At 39.5% G+C, this 19,554-nt stretch overlaps 1 protein-coding gene across 3 annotated transcripts in view; it reads left to right on the forward strand.

Moving 5' to 3' along the window:
* The window catches only part of FRAS1 (Fraser extracellular matrix complex subunit 1), a 463,649-nt gene that overhangs the window by 169,434 nt on the left and 274,661 nt on the right, over positions 1-19,554 (forward strand). For all 3 annotated transcript variants that reach the window (XM_061192401.1, XM_061192399.1, XM_061192400.1), the window contains exons 3-4: positions 3,747-3,854; positions 10,364-10,456. In XM_061192401.1, the coding sequence (XP_061048384.1) occupies positions 3,747-3,854; positions 10,364-10,456 (201 nt within the window). The remainder of the gene's footprint in view (positions 1-3,746; positions 3,855-10,363; positions 10,457-19,554) is intronic.

Below are 19,554 nucleotides of genomic sequence, written 5' to 3' on the forward strand. Positions count from 1 at the left end.
AAAGCCGTTTAGATTGCTTTTTAGGTTTGTCATAATTTAATCCTTTAATCTATATTCTAGTGAAAAACTATTATAAGACTCTCTTTTGCAGAGTGTGTTAGATTGGAAGAGAGGATTATAAAGTGACAGAATTGCAATGGTGACATGGAAAATCTGTAAAATTTACTTCACAGTGTTATTTCTTTGGTCTTTATGGCTTTATCCAGAGTTTTAGCGATTGAGGCACTCTAGCATCCCTACCTTCATGAAACAATTTTATGGTACCATAGAAATTGATTCGTTAAATATATGGCCATCTATCTAGGCCTTGGTAAAGGGCTCATTTTATTTAAAATTAACCATAAATTATTGACTCTATGAGGACATTAATATAAGGAAGTTTTTTGACAATGCCTAGATGAAGAAAATTTTTCTTTGTAGTTTGATTCCAGTGACCTAATAACCTTCCACATTATGGGGATTTTGTAGTGATGTCACTTAAACATTGTTTTCTCAAGACCTCTTGTCCTAACTGGGGTATCTCAAGTCATGGGGATAGATATTTTCTTGAGGATAAGCAAGTACTCAGGGTTATTCACTAATGAATTCAGCCAACACTCAAGAATCGTGCTAGGTGAAGGGGCGGTACAAAAAGGAATAAAGCGAGCTCTCCTTCCTTGGAGAGTCATAGACTAGTGGGAAGACAGATATGTGAACAAATTAAATGCTTCCTGGGCCCAGATAAATTTAACTTTGAATTAACATAATGAATGTTATGAATGAAAGTGAAAAATTATTTCATGTTTTTAGAACATCCTGTTTAGAGTTCAGTAAGCTGAGTTCAGTGATTGAGAGCTGCTAAAAGGTATAATGGACTATTCTGGAGGCTAGAGTCACTGAGGAAATAGTTGAGGTATAGGGAAGAACTTGATGCCTGGCGGAAGAATGCCACATCTGGAGAGAGTAGCGATGACAGGCATCTTAGAGCCACATTGAGCTGAAGCGAGTTCATGGAACTCGCATGGTCATCTGAGGTCTGAGTGAAAAGGAAGATGGGTTCATGGTTACAGAGGTTTTTCCAATTACCTAAGTAGTCTTGAAAATGCAACCTGTGGATTCATTCCTTTCTTCTAATGCAACATCCTGGGTCTTTTCAGTGCTAGGGGTCCTAATTAAGCAATAATTTCACTCCATTGTGCCTGTGTAGGCTGGAGTGGGAAGATGGGAAAGTCAAGGTACTTAGGGGAATGTTTTCACTCTGAGAAAAGGACGTGTTTAGAAGATATTTTCTAAATGCCTGTGACACCCACCGTAGGAAGCATTTGGATTAAAAATAAATAACATTAAAAATAAATTAATGGGCCTTTAGTAAGTTCCAAGCACTGTTCAGATCTCTTTAAGCAAATCATCTCATTTGATCCTTTCAATAACCCTCTGAGTTTAGTACTTTATCATCCCTACTTTACAGGTGAGGAACCTGGGACACAGACACCTTGATAATGGACTCACTGGTGTCACCATTAATGAATGGTGACACCAGGAGTCAAGTCCAGCAGCCTGGCTCCAGAGCCTGAGTTCTTAGGTCTCCTACAGCTTCGTGAACTCGAGCAAATTGCTGTCTCTCACGTCTTGTTTCCTCATGTGTTCAGTGGGAATAGTCATGATAATAACAGTGCCAGCTTCATAGCGTTGCCGTTCCTGTAAGAGATTTGCATAGCGTTGATGCGCAGTTGCCTACCTCTCTGCTGGGCCCACTCTCTAGGGTGATGGCAGAGGTCAGGAAAGCAAACGAGGCCACCCTCCTCCAGCACCACAAGTGTCTTCTCCTACCAGCACTTCCTGTCAGCGTAAGTGATCAATAAACAGTAGTCGCCGACTTTGTGAAGTTGTCATTTTCATTTAATCTGTATCCTGAAGCTGATATCATTTTCTTAAATCAGCAGGGAACATTATTACATCGTGCTTGAGATTGAAATTTTTTTTTTCCCTCCCCTATTTGTCATTGCTTTTTGGGTTAAGAGTAGACTGTAGTTGGCACACTATTGCCAATTTCAGAAGAATGTGCTGTAACAATAAAGAGAAAGAAATTCAGAGGTATTCCAAGTCAGGTTTTATTTTTTTTTATTTTTTATAAAAACATCTTTATTGGAGTATAATTGCTATACAATGGTGTGTTAGTTTCTGCTTTATAACAAAGTGAATCAGTTATACATATACATATGTTCCCATATCTCTTCCCTCTTGCGTCTCCCTCCCTCCCACCCTCCCTATCCCACCCCTCTAGGTGGTCACAAAGCACCGAGCTGATCTCCCTGTGCTATGCGGTTGCTTCCCACTAGCTATCTATTTTACGTTTTTGACTCAAATTTTTTATGAATTAGCCACTGGGAATGTAGTCTACCTCAGATATGTTTTATATTTCTTAAATGACTTTGGGTTTGAAGCACATTCTCTAAAAGCTTATACATTTAACATTTCTCAACACAAAATGATGACTTCATTTTTCCTTGAGAATGTTGTACACAATCCATGTAAATCTGAACCAAACAGCTGGGTACCATAGCCTAGCCAAGTTGACACAGAAATTAACCGTCACATTTGTTGTCTGCCTTTGTGTGAAAGCATCCTTCGCTAGCATCCATCATTTTCCCAGCTCATCCCAGTTCAGGTCGAGTGCTAATATTCTGATGACTCTATCAAGAGTTTAGAAACTTCCCTTACTCCTCCCCAAAGTATTCGAGTAGCACTTCAATTGTTTGAGGATCAAAGGATGAAGAAGTATAGAAAGGAGGACAAAGCCTTCACTAAGCGACTTGTGCACTGTGAGCTCTTGGTCTAGAGGACCTGCAGTGCGCTGGGCCTAGGACGGTGCCTGCTTTGGGTGCTCACAGTCTGGTCCAGCCAGGATAACAGGAATGCAGATGAGTGCAGTGAAGCGTGGCAGCGTATGCAGCACACAGCGGGGTCGCAGAGAAGCCATGAGGAGCCGCACCCGAGCGGAGGGTGCAGTGTGCAGGATTAAGGGTTAGGAAATGATTTGTTCTTGAGGTTGAGGCTTGAAAGAAGTGTATTGCTTTGCAAGCTCTCTTTGGAGGAGTCAGGGAGAAGCGGGGATCCAGGTAGAGGGTAAGCTGTGAGGCCAGATAAGGGAGGCTGGGGCTGTCCAATGGCTTGACCAACTAGAGTGGATGAAAGTCTCAGAACTGTCAGATTTGCCGAGGCCAGGGAGAGAGGCGAGTGCCAGGTGATGGGGTCTGTACCTTATCCCATCAGAGGTAAAGGTGAGCCATGGAATAGATGAGCATTGGTGGATGTAGTAGCAAAGAACTGGGAAGTGAAGTGTGAGGTGCTGATAGTATCTAGTGGCACAAGCTGCTCTTAGGATGCTGGTTAGTGCTAGTCTAAGTGTCATTTTCCTTTGAACATGCTCCGATGGTGTCTGCTAGTTAACAGCAAAGAGAAACCTCAAGTCTGAGAGCAGCTTGTCCTCCTGAGGTTTCAGTCCAATCGATTGTTTTTACTCTGGGTATCGACAGCTCCCTGCTGCATGCCCTTGTCTTTGGCTACGTGGGTTGACTGTGGTGAAATGGATTAGACTGCTTTTATTGCCTCTCCGGGTTTAATCAGTGCCCAGCAAGCACCGTGTGTGTCTGTGACTTTCCTTTGCCTTTTAATTGTTTAGGCTGTGGGGCTGTTGATGGTACCACGTTTTTGTGCTCATACCTTGACTGATCAGTTTTTAACTCAGAGCTTATGCTTCTTTGCAGGATGCCACCGTTTGGAAGCCTGATTCATGCCAGAACTGCCGTTGCCATGGTGATATCATTATCTGCAAACCTGCTGTTTGCAGAAACCCTCAGTGTGCCTTTGAGAAGGTATGGTATCCTAACTGTTTTCTAAATGTAAAGTCAGGGAATGGTAGGGTGTTTGCATTTTTTTCAGTCATCTGGTTTTGACATTTATCCCAATCTCTAATTGCAAGGTTTAGGAAATATAGGAGAGAATTTTAACATATTGTATCTAAGAATATCTTAATTCCTGTTTATTGGGTATTTACTCTGGACCAGGCATTCAAGGTTAAAACTTAAAGGTTTTATAGTGTTATCCCATTTAATATTATGTGGGGTAGGTATCTTTATCCCCACTTTACAGATGAGGAAAGTGAAGCCTGGAGATTTTAGGCAACTTAATAGGGTTATGCAGTTAATAAACTGTTGCCCAGAGATCTTCCCTGGGTCTGACAGATGCCACAGCTACTGATAGTAACCACAACATTTTACAAGCCATTGAACGCACTGAAAGTCAGAATTGACTTCTCAAAGATGATTTTCTAAAGACGTTATTTGTTGTGCAACTGATTGTATCATCATGCTGCCGTTGGGCTACCTAGGATCATAGGATAGGCTTTGACTCAAGAAATCTCCTGGTATTTAACCAAACGTGTGAGGGATAGTTCCTCCTTTTCCTTTGTTAAACTTTTTCATTTTTTTGACTACACATCTATTCTGTTAGAATTTTTTTTTCCAAGTGCCAACTCTTTTCTTTTTAAAGTGAATCTACTTACAAAAAAAAGCTTAAGCTTCAAATTTGAACATTTGAAACTACCTGGAGAAGACCAATTATTTTCTTTAAAAAGCTTTCTGTCAATTTCACAAGCACAGTTTATTTTTCTAGTTTTATCTCTCCCCACCCCATGATAATTAATCTTGAGTCTTTATGCCATCTAATGCTAAGAAGTTTCTGTTTGTTTCTAACACTGGAGTGAAGGTTCTGTATACCGTTAAGGGTATTTCTCAATTTCTGCATGGTTATATTTCTGAGAAGCTGCGTGTACGTCAAATGTTGGTAAATTTGATAATATTTCGCTGTATGTTGTGAGGCTATTTTCTGGAGTAACCACTCCTAAAAGATCTCTGTTTTGCTTGCTGAGTAAATCTGAGCTGGTTTTGTAAGGACCATGAAGACATGCCCTCCTCCACTCCATGTGAATAATTATGGTATCATGGAAGAAGCACTGAATTAAATGTTAGAAGACATAGGCGGTATTGCTGAAAACTAAATGTGTTCTAAACCAGGGGTCAGCAGACTAAATCTGGCCTCTACCTGTTTTTGCATGACTTGTGAACAAAGAATGTTTTTTACATTTTTCAGTAGTTGGAAAAAACCAACAGAGAACAGTATTTCGTGATGTGAAAATTGTATGAAATCAAGTTTCAGTATCCATAAATAAAGTTTTATTGAAACACAGGCACACTCATTTATTTAAGTATTGTCTACAGCTACTTTTGTGCTACAATGACAGAGTTGTGTAGTTGTGATGTAGACCATATGTGGCCCCCAAAGGCTAAAATATTTACCATCTGGCCCTTTATAGAAAAAGTTTCTGACCCTTGTTCTATACCAAGTGTGATTTTGTCCCTTCCTAATTTGTTCTTCTCCTGATTTTTCTCAGTAAATGAAAACTCCCTTCTCCCAGTCGCTCAGGCCAGAAAACTTAGTATCATCCTCCCCACTTTCTCCCACATCCCACATCCAGTACATTAGCAAATCCCCCAGCTTTTCCTTCATGAAACAATACACTGCAGATGCAACTTCTCTGCTTTTACTCTGGTTCAGCCTATTATCTTTTTTTTTTTTTTTTTTTTTGCCTGCATTCTCCCTGTAGCCTCTTAACTTGTTTCACTGTTTCTGTCCTTGCCTTTTTCACTGTAATCTTGATATAGCAGCCAGGATGATCCTATTAAAAATTAAGTCATCATGCTGCTTCTCTCCTTAAACCCCTCCAATAGCTTTTGATGGCTTCTCTTCTCACTTTGAGTAACTCCTCGCAATGTCCTATAAAGTACTGCTGTACCCTCTGACTAACTGACTACTCTCCCTGCTCCCTCTGCTTCAGACACCAAGCCTGCTTGCTATTCCCTCGATTTGTGCCAGGCATGCCTCTGCCATTAGGGCCTTTGCACCCTGCTGTTCCCATTGAAATTATCTATCTATCTATCTATCTATCTAATCTATCTATTTTGACCCTTTACTTCCTTTAAGTCTTTCTCAAATGCCATTCTTTTGAAATTGCAATTCTCCACCCCTTACCACACATTTCCTATTCATTTTCCATGCTTTATTTTTCTTCTTGGCACTAACTACTGTCTGACATACTCTATGTTTTACTGATAGTTCTTGTTTACTATCTCTTTTATTTATCGTGTATCCTCAGCACCTACAATTGCACCTGATACATGGTAGGCACTCAATAAGTATCTTTTGACTGACTGAGTGAATATATGAGAGACGAAGCTAGAGAATTGGTAAGTTCAAGGTTATGGAGAGCCTTGTATGCGGTACTGTGGAGCTTGGAATTTCATTTTTAAGGTGATAGAATACTAATTAAAGCATGTGGGTAGAATGGCCAGCTTTTCTTTTTGAAAGATCTTTCTGGTTTTTCAAAGATAATGTGTAATATTGGAGATGAGGAGATCAGTTCAGGGGCTGTGAGAATAGTCCAGATGAGAGGATGAGTACCTGAATCAGAGCACTGGTCATGTAGGGGTCAAGAGGAAAGGGCAGCCTCAATAAGTATTTAGGGGATAAATCAGCAGAACTGAATGAAGGTAGGAGGGTGAGAGAAAGGAAAAGGAAAGATGACTCACATATTTATGGCTTGATGACTAATTGGCTAGCTGAGCCACGAACTGATATTGAGAATATAGGAGAATGAGGAAAAGCATCTTATCTGGGAGGAGAACAATGGTTTCAGTTTGGGGCACATTGAGTTTGAAGTGTTCGTGGAAGAGCCAGGTGGATATGTCCAAAAGGCAGCTGGATGTCTGAGTCTAAAGCTCAGAGGAGAAGACAGAGTTGGAGATATAACGTGGGTATCATTAGCAGGGAGACAGTAGTGTAAACCTTTTGAATTAATGAGCTCATCCAAAGAGATTGTGTGAAAAAAGAACATAAGACCAAGGGTGGAATTTGGGGAGCACCGTCATTTAAGGGGAGGTGAACATAAAAAAAGGGAGCTTAGGAAGATTAAGAAGACACGGTCAGAGAGATAAGGCGTAAGAAATGATCAGAGAAGAGAGAAGTGTTGTGGTAGCCAGGAGAGGAGGGAGTTTCCAGAAGGAGATTGTATGAACAGTGTTGATCCCCGGTAAGGAAGTAAGTGGGAGAAGAATTTAATATGATCCATTGAATTTGGCAACATGTAGGCCACTGGTGGCCACACTGAAGTTGGTGTCAGTGAGGTGGCGGGAGTGTATGCAGAGGCTCGAGGAGTGAATGGGAAGTGGGCAAAGGAAGGCCAAGTATAGGCTACTCCTTCAGGGAGCTTCACTGAGAATGGAAGAAAGAAATGGGATGTTAGGCAGACACCACCACATCTGTGAAGTTTCTTTGAACCTCCCATCCCCAACCATCGAGCCTCTTGGGTCTTGTTGTGTGCTTTGTGCTTGCCCTTTTTACAGCCCTTGACCAGACTGCAAATGCTTGTTTATTTGTCTGCTGAAGATGCTTAGTCAATATTTGTAGAATGACCAAACAAGGGAAGGAAGAAGGTTTTGTTTTGGCTTTTGATATTACTATGAAAGAGACATGATCACCTTGAGAGGGAAAGGGGGCTGACCTAGAAGAGGGAGAGAAGTTGAAGATATGGGGGATGGGGGAGACAGAGCGACAGAACGATAGAACTGGAAGAGGCCTTTAAAATGGATTTAGTCAGGCTTTCTCATTTTATAGACAAAGAAACAGGCTTTTAGTTGTTTAGTCACTTGCTCAAAGATACAGAGCTAGACAGTGGCACAACCGTAACAAGAATCTTAGTCTCTGGCTCATGAGCCAGTGTAATTTCTACTCCACCACGTCTTTCCTTGTGTATCTCAGGAACATGTGTTGTTATTCGCATCTGCTGGGTACACTTACATTAGCTCATGGCATAAGTTAATGAATCACCATTGTACCCTAAACTAAATTATTACTGTTATTAATAGTAACTTGGGTTCCTATCATTTAAAAAAAATTTTAAAAAGCCCTTTTACAATGTATGTTTTGCTCATGGATTGACTGGAAATAACCAAGTGTCAATGGTAGTTCTGCTAGATATTTGTATCTATCTATCATCTATCTATTCATCCTATTAACCATATATAATAGATTCTGTATTCATATCCTATATCCATATAGAATAACTAGCTATAGAGTTAGATAAATAAGGTCAGAGACAGAGACAGAGACAGAGAAAGATTGAGAGAAAGAGAACCAGAGTTATTTAGAACATTGACTATCTAACCCGGTCCTGTCAGAACCAATCTTCAGGATCTCTGAATAACATATATACAAAGAGGACAATGCCATGTAAAGGGGCACTGTATTACATTGTGGGGTTTTGGCTGCAAACTTCAATGCAGATAGGAATAGTGTTTCCTTAATCAAGCTGTAGTGAGAAATTATATATATATACACAACATACATCTATGTATATGTATACACACACACACACACATATGCTTAGAAGAGTACGTGGCTATTCTAAGTACTCAGTTTTAGCTGTAATTATCACATGATCATCATCGTTATTGTTAGTTGGTTCCTCTAGATCCTAGGCAAGCAATCTTCATTGATGTCTCTTGCCCAAGTGGCCACTTCCTAACACTCCCAGTGCAAAGCCTACAGGGCAATAGGCTTATGTGTTCCCTGCAGCCCACAGCTCACAAGGCTATGCAAGGTTACATGGTTAGGTAGCAAGAACTCCCTGTCTTTCTTTCTCCAAGTGCCACATGCAGAATTCTTTGCTCCTCCTTTAGGCCCAAATCACCTCTTTCGTGTTCCAACAGAAGTACAATAGGTAGATGCAAGATAGGGAACATCCACTCACAAGTAAAGAATATCATATCTATAAAATGAGTTTTGAGAGCCAAATCTGAAGACCAGCTTTTATATAAATCAAAGACAACTAATTTGGGGGCACAAAATATCTCTTGAAGTCCTCAATTTTGCCTGCCTTTCTCCCTCGCTCCCTGCTTCCATATTAGAATACAAACAGCACTTGGATTATCTCATTTTCTATCTGGATGCTTAGTGGAAATTAGGTTAATGTATTTTCTATATTTACTATCTTAGTGGAAGTTAGACAAGTGTAGGTTCTACTTGGGCTTCAGAGGGCACTTTTGTGAATAGTCATTAATGTTGTGCCATATGTACAATTTTATAAAATCCCATATCATATAAGTTTTATCCTTTATTAAGCAAATAAGAATTTGGTGATCACTGTTACTGATGTATTTATCTGTTTAGTGGATTAACAGTTGTGAAATAGTAGTCCCATTTCCCACCCACTCTTGAGGATGTAGTTATGTACAATTAACATTCTCTTGTAGGTACAATTCTTTTTCATGGAAACAGCCCCAAATAACAAAGAAACATTAAGACATACATAATTTTTTCAATCTACCAGCTGAATTCTTTGTAGACTTTTATTCTGTGGACAAGTCATAATTTCCTGGTTAATTCAGGATCTCCTACCATTTTTGATCAAAATCACTAATTACCCGTTCTGCCACATCTCTGGACTTGAGGAAATGCTAAGTGGAAGAGCAGGTTGAGTCAGAGGGTCTAATAGAAGGATTGGGCCCCAAAGACACATGTATGTGCCATAGTTTTAATAATCTTGGATAAACAGATCCTTCACAGTGGCAAATAGATGGTTAGTTAACATGTGACAACTTCCCAGTAAATCCTAAGGTATCACGGGGAGGCCCATTCCCTTGATAGTGTCATGTATTGATAGGAAACACAATTGCAATTATAGAAACCCTGATAAACAATGCAGATCTTTATTGGAGCCCAGGAATTCTATCCAACTCCCCACGGTACATGTGATACCTCCACAGCCATGCTGTTTCCTCTCCCAGCTCTGTTCTTCAGTCACCTGCCCCTTGTGCTTTGCCACTCTGTGTCCCAGGTAAAAGTGAACATTGGAACTTTAGCTCCCCCCCCTGCTGGCTCCATCAGGCATCTGTAGGATGTTAGAAGACCTGCCAGCTCTGTGGCCACCCCCGCCCAAGTCTTCTCTTCTCTGTTTTAGGGAAATAGAGCTCTTATCTCACCCCTACTGCTTTTCTGCTGTGACGCTCAGATGGGGCATTTCTAGTGAATAAAATTCTTCACTTCATTACATGTGAAAAGATGTAGACAGTTTTCAAGGAAATTACTTTCACAAGGGGGTTCATTTTATCTTTGAGAGAAGCTCATCTTGACAGAGAGAATCCTTTTTGTTAGTGTATTCTGTTTATCCTGTTTATTGTTGTCACCCATGGAAACTCATGAGAGTTAGTGAATCTGAAGTGACTGTTCGTTGCTGCTATTTTACACTGAGCTGTTTTTAAATGCTCAGGGGGAAGTGCTTCAAATACCCGCCAACCAATGCTGCCCTGAGTGTGTGCTGAGGACTCCTGGATCTTGCCATCACGAAAAGAAAATTCACACGGTAAGTATTTTCTGACCCATGGTTGATTCAGTGTCTGTAGATCATTGACAAGGTAAAGCTGAGTGCTAAATTTGTGCTGACAAGAGAGGACTTTTTTCCCCTTTGTTTGGACTGTGGAGGACCTCAAGCTTGTTTGACTTTCCGTGGGCATTTAGGTTTCTTGAATAAGATTAAAATTGTCCTATTTATTCCATAGGCCCACGTAAATATTTGTCAATTGAATTCATGTCTGTATAAAGAGTAGTTTGAGAATGTTGATGATGAAGAAGTTGTAATGCTGAATAATAAAAGGGCCACCTTGCCTTTGTGTACCACATACATTTTTTTCACTTGATTTTATAAACAATCCTGAGAAGGTGAGTAGAGCAGATGTTATTACTCCTGTGTTAAAGATGGAAAAGTGGAATTGCAAAGACTATAAGTTACTTGCCCCATATATTACCAATAAGTGGTATAACCTGGCCTAGAGCCCTGGTCTTTTGCTCCTCATTCAGGGTGGAGTTTCTAAACTTCAGCACTATTAACACTTTAGGCTTTGTCGTGGGGACCATCCTCTGCATTATAGAATGGTTAGCAGCATCTCTAGCCTCTACCCACCAGTTAGTATTCTCTGAATTCCTGACAACCAGAAATGTCTGTAGGCATGGCCACATTTCCCCTAGGGGGCAAAATGAAAAGGCTCACCTCCCCCCATTTAGAACCACAGTACTAGAAATCAACCCTAAAGTTCTTTTATTATACTTTCTCATTCCAGATCCTGTAGGATTAATTTAGAGATATTAAATACTGATTTAAAAGGACTATTGCAAGGTTTATAGTAGAAAGTATGAAAATGGGATGGCTACAATTCATCTCCACTCATGCCTACATGCTCCCCCGAGGCAGCAGGTGAAGTTGAATGTGTTAGAAAGAGGCTCTTTGCTTTAATCTTCATCTTCCACCTGATACAAAACTTTCCCCAAGTTAGTGTCTCTACCCATTCAGGAGAGAGTATAGGTTAGCCGGATTTGATATACCTACTCTAGGCTGCTATTCAGTGTGTGTACCTAAAACTCAGTGAGTACAGTGCACTTTCCCCGTGGGACAGGATCACCTCACTTAAGCCACTGTCTCCACATTACCTGAGGAAGCCACTCTTTCACTTCTGCACAATGTATTGCTGAATGATACCCAAGCAGGATCTGTGCCTTCACACCATGTATCACCTTGTGCTGCTTGATTCAGTCTGCATTATGTAAGGCGATGGAAACTTCACACGCCACACGAGAGGATCCCTTGTGAAATGTAAAGTGCTGAAGGGCAGATTGGTGATGGAATTAACGCCAGTTCATAATGGTTGGAACAGGTGTGCGGTTCAAGGTCAAAAACCTCAAGCTGAATCTTTCAAGTGAAAGAGCCCTAGGATCCAAAATAAGGCTAGGATCTCGGGGAACAACAGACATCTCAAATAAGAGGTGGTTCCAGGGACATGAGACATCAGAGTTCAATGACTCTTTGCATGGCCACTCTAATGACACTTGTCATTTGCTTGCTCGTGTTATGTTCATGCGCACGTGCAATCTTCTTATCTTGAATTAAGATTTCTGAGAACATTGACAATATTTTGTCTACCTTCATAGTGAGCCTCCTTGCCTCCCACCTAACCTGGTGAACTTTTCCCAGAGTAGGTGCTCAATAAACATCAGAACTCAAACAATGAGTAAATCCCTTCTCCAGCTTATCCATGTCCTTGTCCCAAGGGCATGTTGGTCTTGGACCAACTAACCTGTGTGGCGGGGCTGTTCAGGGACCACAGATCTGCTGATGGGTTAATTACAAATCCGCTTGGTCTCCTACTTTTTCTGGAAGAGTTTAGAAAGCCCTTCTTCTCCCTGCCTCCCTTGCAATTCACCCCTTCGGCTCTGACACAGTACATGGGAAGCTCTAAACTGGGTAAGATCATGTCCATGCCTTGTTTTCCCATATGCAACTTTCAGAATGTACTCCCCTGAAAGTGTTATAATTATATTTCTGGTACTTGATGTAACTGAGAAAAAGGCTGAATTTCAGGAATTGTAGTTTGAAGGGAAAAAAATCTCTAGTGGTCTACTTCTTCAAATAGAAACAGAAGAATGATTTTTCTTTTTTTAAGTTGAGACAAAATCCTCAAATTTTAGTCTTAATAAAGTGAAAACGATCATGTTTCTTGTCTTCCTGTTCTTCTTTCCTCTCTTTCTTCACCTTTTTAGATTCTTGCCAAATTTTTCTTAATATTATTCATTTCCTTGAGTGGGTTAAATGCTTGTCTGGGTTGGGTCTGAATCTCCCCTTGTCACTTGCATCACTAGGTTTTTTCCTGAATCTTGGAGCCTTTTCTGTTTTGCCCCCTTGGCTTGCTTGGGAAGCAGTTTCCAGAGCACCTTCCTCTCCCGCTGAACAGCGGTAATCCTCTCTCTTTAGCCTCTGGCTTGCATCCCGTAGGACGAGTTATGGAGACTCTCTCCCAGTAGTTATAAAATAGCCTGGCGCTTTAAGAGCTTTGGAATGGTGAAGTGGAAGCTTTCCCCTAAAAGAGAGATTTAGAAGAGGCTTTAGGATAGAGCAAGTGTGGTGGGAGGGGCGTCTGTTAAAGTGATGCCGTCCCCAGAGAATAAAATTGAAGAGAAGGAAAGTCAAAGGTGGGTTGAGCTCAGGGCGGCATGAAGAGGCCACCTTTAATAAACAGCCTCGCCTCATGAGGGGACCTCTTTTGCTGGCATTGTGGGCAGCACCTTGTACAGCTGACGTTCCAGCAAGTCAAGACAAGTCCCCACATCTTCTCTGGAGTGAGGAAAACACTTGAGCCTTTTGGCTGACCAGGTTATTTAAGTTTTGCATGGGCTTATTACAGCCAGCATTTGGGTGACTATTTCATCCATGACCTCCCAAAGCTATCCTTTCAAATTAGCTGTCCTTTCAAATTAGCCCAACCTTGCCAACCAGTAGGGAGACAAGCCTGAAATATGTTTTCCTAAAGAGTATTGGAATGCGTTTTCCCTGTTCTTTTCCCCACAAATTAGCCTGTGAAAGGGAGGCAAAAGGACCTTTAACCCCTTTCTTTTCCTCTTTACTAATTTAATCTCAGCACCAGATAATGTCATGTCTTAGAATATGGTGCTTGGAGATTCACTGAAAAAGAAAGTGGTAGGTGGTAATGCCCTAGTGGCCGCATCCGATTGAATACAGGAGTGTGGAGGGAGAGGTCTGCTTGCTTTGCCTGCCTGTGAGGCTGAAAGGAGAACTAATTTATGTGTGTGAGGCAAGAAATGAATACTGAGTTCTGCAGCCTTGTTCTCTTCAAAGTAGAGGATGTAATTACAATATGCATGGAACATCCCCAGGTATTTAGTATTCTGGATGTATAACATCATAACAGGAACAAATTATAGGAAGAAAAATTATTTTTTTGTTCTGTCAGTAAGCCAGGCAAGTACTTTATGACCTTATCTTTCCTTTGGACTTATGTCAACAGCCAAGCCGACGTTATTTGGCTATGCAGAAGAATATATATAAGATATTGTCTGCAGAATGTGCTTTTGGCCAGTGTCAAAATCACATGTTTTCAAAAGGTATTAATGGTATTAAGATGGCACAGCTACAACACAGGTCTTGTGGGAGCATTGTTTTGTGTATGTATTATTTCTTGATTTTACAGAGCTTTCTTTGCTTGTTACAATGCTCATAAAAAATACAGCTTTTGTAAATGAGTATAGAAAACACTGTGAAATTTAAAAATATCTACCTGTCATCTATCTATCTATCTATCTATCTATCTATCTATCTATCTATCTATCTATCTATCTATCTATCAGCATGTACCAAACCCCTTGATCTCTGCTCTCCCTCTGCTGAGAGAGGTGTCACTGATTTAGGGATAAGAGTAGGAGATGAAAATGGAGGGGACTCATGTGACTTTTCTCAAAGAGAGAGGTGAGAATACTTCCTTTCCATCATTCTGTGCACTTTGGATCACTGTCTGGGCCTCTGTGGCTTTGACATCAAGAGTGGAGTCTCCCTGACGAATGTTCTTTGTTATTCGCATAATTCTCAAGCTTATTGTGAAGGGAGAATCCCTTGCTTAATTTTATGTCTCTTGAGTCAGATAATAGATTCACATCATTAGAGAGCTTGAAGGTACCGAAGAGATTAGTTAATACAGCCCTTTCATTTTACGGTTGAGAAAACTTTGGTGATTGACAAGTTATTATAATTAAGTTTTGTGGCCTCGTCTGAGAGGTGGTATGATTGCAAATGTTTAAGAAATGACAGTTAGTGTTTCTCAGTAGTGACAAAAACAAGCTCTTGTTTTAATGAAATGTCTAGATGTTTAGAAGCAATCTCCTAACTTTTAATAGAATAAAAACATTCACTTCAAGTTGTTTTATAAGCAGCTTTCAAATTTTACTTTATTTAAGATATGTAAATGATTCATTAGATATTTTAAACAGTACTTTGCTCTCTGATGACTAAAATGAATATTCGTTTATTGGTGAAAATTTGGAAAATAGAAAAGTATGCAAGCAGAAAAAAATCCACTAGTAATCTCCAAGCTATGAAAACCACTATTGCTTCCTCAGGTTTTTTTTTGTTGGGGGCGGAGGGGGGTGCTGGCAGTGAATATGGATGGATGGATAGATAGATAGAGAATCATGTTTTTACATAATTGTAATTATACTATGTATACAGTTTATATCTTGCTTTTTTATATAACATTATGTTGTAAATAGTTCCCCAGCATACTCTTGGAGAACATGATTTCCTATTATTAGGCATTTGGGTAGCTTCCAATATTCACTAAAATATTTCCAATTTCGCTATGAGGAACAATGAGGTGGAATTCCTTGTATTTAAACTTTTTGGTGTGTCATTGATCACTTTCTCCAGATAACTTCTTAAAAGTGAAATTAGTAGGTCAAAGCATCTAAAGATTTTGAGTATTGAAGCTGTGACATCTGTGGTCATTAAAATTCAATTTTAAGTTGTCTGTGTCTAATGATAAACCCAGTGGGACTATCACGGATAGTATAGCTTCTTTTCAGGTCTGATTACCTAGGGTAGGCCCTGCCTGGCTGAGTTGTTCCAGGTGCTATCATGAGAGAAGGCTCTGTGTAGGAGAATTCCACTCTATTGCAGCTTCAATGACAATAGCTACTATGAATTTTAAACACTTTCCATATCTGATATTAAAGATATTATCTAATTTTATTTTAAATAATATTTCTTTACAGTTAATAAAGTTGAATATTCCATAAGCTTGTTGCTATTTTTTTCCATTGGGATTTTTTTTCTTTTTCTTTAAATTGAGGTATAGTTGACTTACAATATAATATTAGTTTCAGGTGCACAACATAGTGATTCAATATTTTTATACATCATGAAATGATCACCACTATGAGTCTAGCTACCGTCTGTTATCATACAAAGTTATTACAATATTATTGACTATAGTCTCCATGCTGTACATTACATCCCCATGAGTTATTTATTTTATAACTGGAAGTTTGTACCTCTTAGTCCCCTTCACCTATTTCACCCCCACATATCCCCTCCGCTCTGATAACCACCTGCTTGTTCTCTGTATCTGAGCCTGTTTTCGTTTGGTTTTGTTTATTCTTTTGTTTTGTTTTTTAGATTCCATATATAAGTGAAGTCATACAATATTTGTCTTTCTCTGTCAGACTTATTTCACTGAGCATAATATCCTCTAGGTCCATCCATATTTTTGCAAACGACAAAATTTCATTTTTTATGGCTGAGTAATATTCCTTTGTGTGTGTGTGTGTGTGTGACTTTTTTTTTTTTTAAACATCTTTATTGAAGTATAATTGCTTTACAATGGTATGTTACTTTCTGCTTTATACCAAAGTGAATCAGTTATACATATACATATGTTCCCATATCTCTTCCCTCTTGCATCTCCCTCCCTCCCACCCTCCCTATCCCACCCCTCTAGGTGGTCACAAAGCACCGAGCTGATCTCCCTGTGCTATGCGGCTGCTTCCCACTAGCTATCTATTGTACATTTGGTAGTGTATATATGTCCATGACACTCTCTCACCCTGTCACATCTCACCGCTCCTCCTCCCCATATCCTCAAGTCCATTCTCTAGTAGGTCTGTGTCTTTATTCCCGTTTTGCCACTACGTTCTTCATGACCTTTTTTTTTTCCCTTAGATTCCATATATATGTGTTAGCATACTGTATTTGTTTTTCCCTTTCTGACTTACTTCACTCTGTATGACAGACTCTAACTCCATCCACCTCATTACAAATACCTCCATTTCATTTGTTTTTATGGCTGAGTAATATTCCATTGTATATATGTGCCACATCTTCTTTATCCATTCATCCGATGATGGACACCTAGGTTGCTTCCATGTCCTGGCTATTGTAAACAGAGCTGCAATGAATATTTTGGTACACGACTCTTTCTGAATTATGGTTTTCTCAGGGTATATGCCCAGTAGTGGGATTGCTGGGTCGTATGGTAGTTCTATTTTTAGTTTTTTAAGGAACCTCCATACTGTTCTCCACAGTGGCTGTATCAATTTACATTCCCACCAACAGTGCAAGAGTGTTCCCTTTTCTCCACACCCTCTCCAGCATTTATTGTTTCTAGATTTTTTGATGATGGCCATTCTGACCGGTGTGAGATGATACCTCATTGTAGTTTTGATTTGCATTTCTCTAATGATTAATGATGTTGAGCATTCTTTCATGTGTCTGTTGGCAATCTGTATCTCTTCTTTGGAGAAATGTCTATTTAGGTCTTCTGCCCATTTTTGTATTGGGTTGTTTGTTTTTTTGTTATTGAGCTGCATGAGCTGCTTGTAAATCTTGGAGATTAATCCTTTGTCCGTTGCTTCATTTGCAAATATTTTCTCCCATTCTGAGGGTTGTCTTTTGGTCTTGTTTATGGTTTCCTTTGCTGTGCAAAAGCTTTTAAGTTTCATTAGGTCCCATTTGTTTATTTGTGTTTTTATTTCCATTTCTCTAGGACCTGGGTCAAAAAGGATCTTGCTGTGACTTATGTCATACAGTGTTCTGCCTATGTTTTCCTCTAAGAGTTTGATAGTGTCTGGCCTTACACTTAGGTCTTTAATCCATTTTGAGTTTATTTTTGTGTATGGTGTTAGGGAGTGTTCTAATTTCATACTTTTACATGTACCTGTCCAATTTTCCCAGCACCACTTATTGAAGAGGCTGTCTTTTCTCCACTGTATATGCTTGCCTCCTTTATCAAAGATAAGGTGACCATATGTGCATGGGCTTATCTCTGGGCTTTCTATCCTGTTCCATTGATCTATATTTCTGTTTTTGTGCCAGTACCAAACTGTCTTGATTACTGTAGCTTTGTAATATAGTCTGAAGTCAGGGAGCCTGATTCCTCCAGCTCCATTTTTCGTTCTCAAGATTGCTTTGGCTATTCGGGGTCTTTTGTGTTTCCATACAAATTGTGAAATTTTTTGTTCTAGTTCTGTGAAAAATGCCAGTGGTAGTTTGATAGGGATTGCATTGAATCTGTAGATTGCTTTGGGTAGCAGAGTCATTTTCACAATGTTTATTCTTCCAATCCAAGAACATGGTATTTCTCTCCATCTATTTGTATCATCTTTAATTTCTTTCATCAGTGTCCTATAATTTTCTGCATACAGGTCTTTTGTCTCCTTAGGTAGGTTTATTCCTAGGTATTTTATTCTTTTTGTTGCAATGGTAAACGGGAGTGTTTTCTTAATTTCACTTTCAGATTTTTCATCATTAGTGTACAGGAATGCAAGAGATTTCTGTGCATTAATTTTGTATCCTGCTACTTTACCAAATTCATTGATTAGCTCTAGTAGTTTTCTGGTAGCATCTTTTGGATTCTCTATGTATAGTATCATGTCATCTGCAAACAGTGACAGCTTTACTTCTTCTTTTCCGATTTGGATTCCTTTTATTTCTTTTTCTTCTCTGATTGCTGTGGCTAACACTTCCAAAACTATGTTGAATAATAGTGGTGAGAGTGGGCAACCCTGTCTTGTTCCTGATCTTAGTGGAAATGGTTTCAGTTTTTCACCATTGAGGACAATGTTGGCTGTGGGTTTGTCATATACGGCCTTTATTATGTTGAGGAAAGTTCCCTCTATGCCTACTTTCTGCAGGACTTTTATCATAAATGGGTGTTGAATTTTGTCGAAAGCTTTCTCTGCATCTATTGAGATGATCATATGGTTTTTCTCCTTCAATTTGTTAATATGATGTATCACGTTGATTGATTTGCGTATATTGAAGAATCCTTGCATTCCTGGAATAAACCCCACTTGATCATGGTGTATGATCCTTTTAATGTGCTGTTGGATTCTGTTTACTAGTATTTTGTTGAGGATTTTTGCATCTATGTTCATCAGTGATATTGGCCTGTAGTTTTCTTTCTTTGTGACATCTTTGCCTGGTTTTGGTATCAGGGTGATGGTGGCCTCGTAGAATGAGTTGGGGAGTGTTCCTCCCTCTGCAATATTTTGGAAGAGTTTGAGAAGGATAGGTGTTAGCTCTTCTCTAAATGTTTGATAGAATTCGCCTGTGAAGCCATCTGGTCCTGGGCTTTTGTGTGTTGGAAGATTTTTAATCACAGTTTCAATTTCAGTGCTTGTGATTGGTCTGTTCATATTTTCTATTTCTTCCTGGTTCAGTCTCGGCAGGTTGTGCATTTCTAAGAATCTGTCCATTTCTTCCACGTTGTCCATTTTATTGGCATAGAGTTGCTTGTAGTAATCTCTCATGATCGTTTGTATTTCTGCAGTGTCAGTGGTTACTTCTCCTTTTTCATTTCTAATTCTATTGATTTGAGTCTTCTCCCTTTTTCTTTTGATGAGTCTGGCTAATGGTTTATCAATTTTGTTTATCTTCTCAAAGAACCAGCTTTTAGTTTTACTGATCTTTGCTATTGTTTCCTTCATTTCTTTTTCATTTATTTCTGATCTGATCTTTATGATTTCTTTCCTTCTGCTAGCTTTGGGGTTTTTTTGTTCTTCTTTCTCTAATTGCTTTAGGTGCAAGGTTAGGTTGTTTATTCGAGATGTTTCCTGTTTCTTGATGTA

The sequence above is a fragment of the Eubalaena glacialis genome, chromosome 5 (assembly GCF_028564815.1).
Source record: "Eubalaena glacialis isolate mEubGla1 chromosome 5, mEubGla1.1.hap2.+ XY, whole genome shotgun sequence".
In the NCBI taxonomy this organism is placed as follows: Eukaryota; Metazoa; Chordata; class Mammalia; order Artiodactyla; family Balaenidae; genus Eubalaena; species Eubalaena glacialis.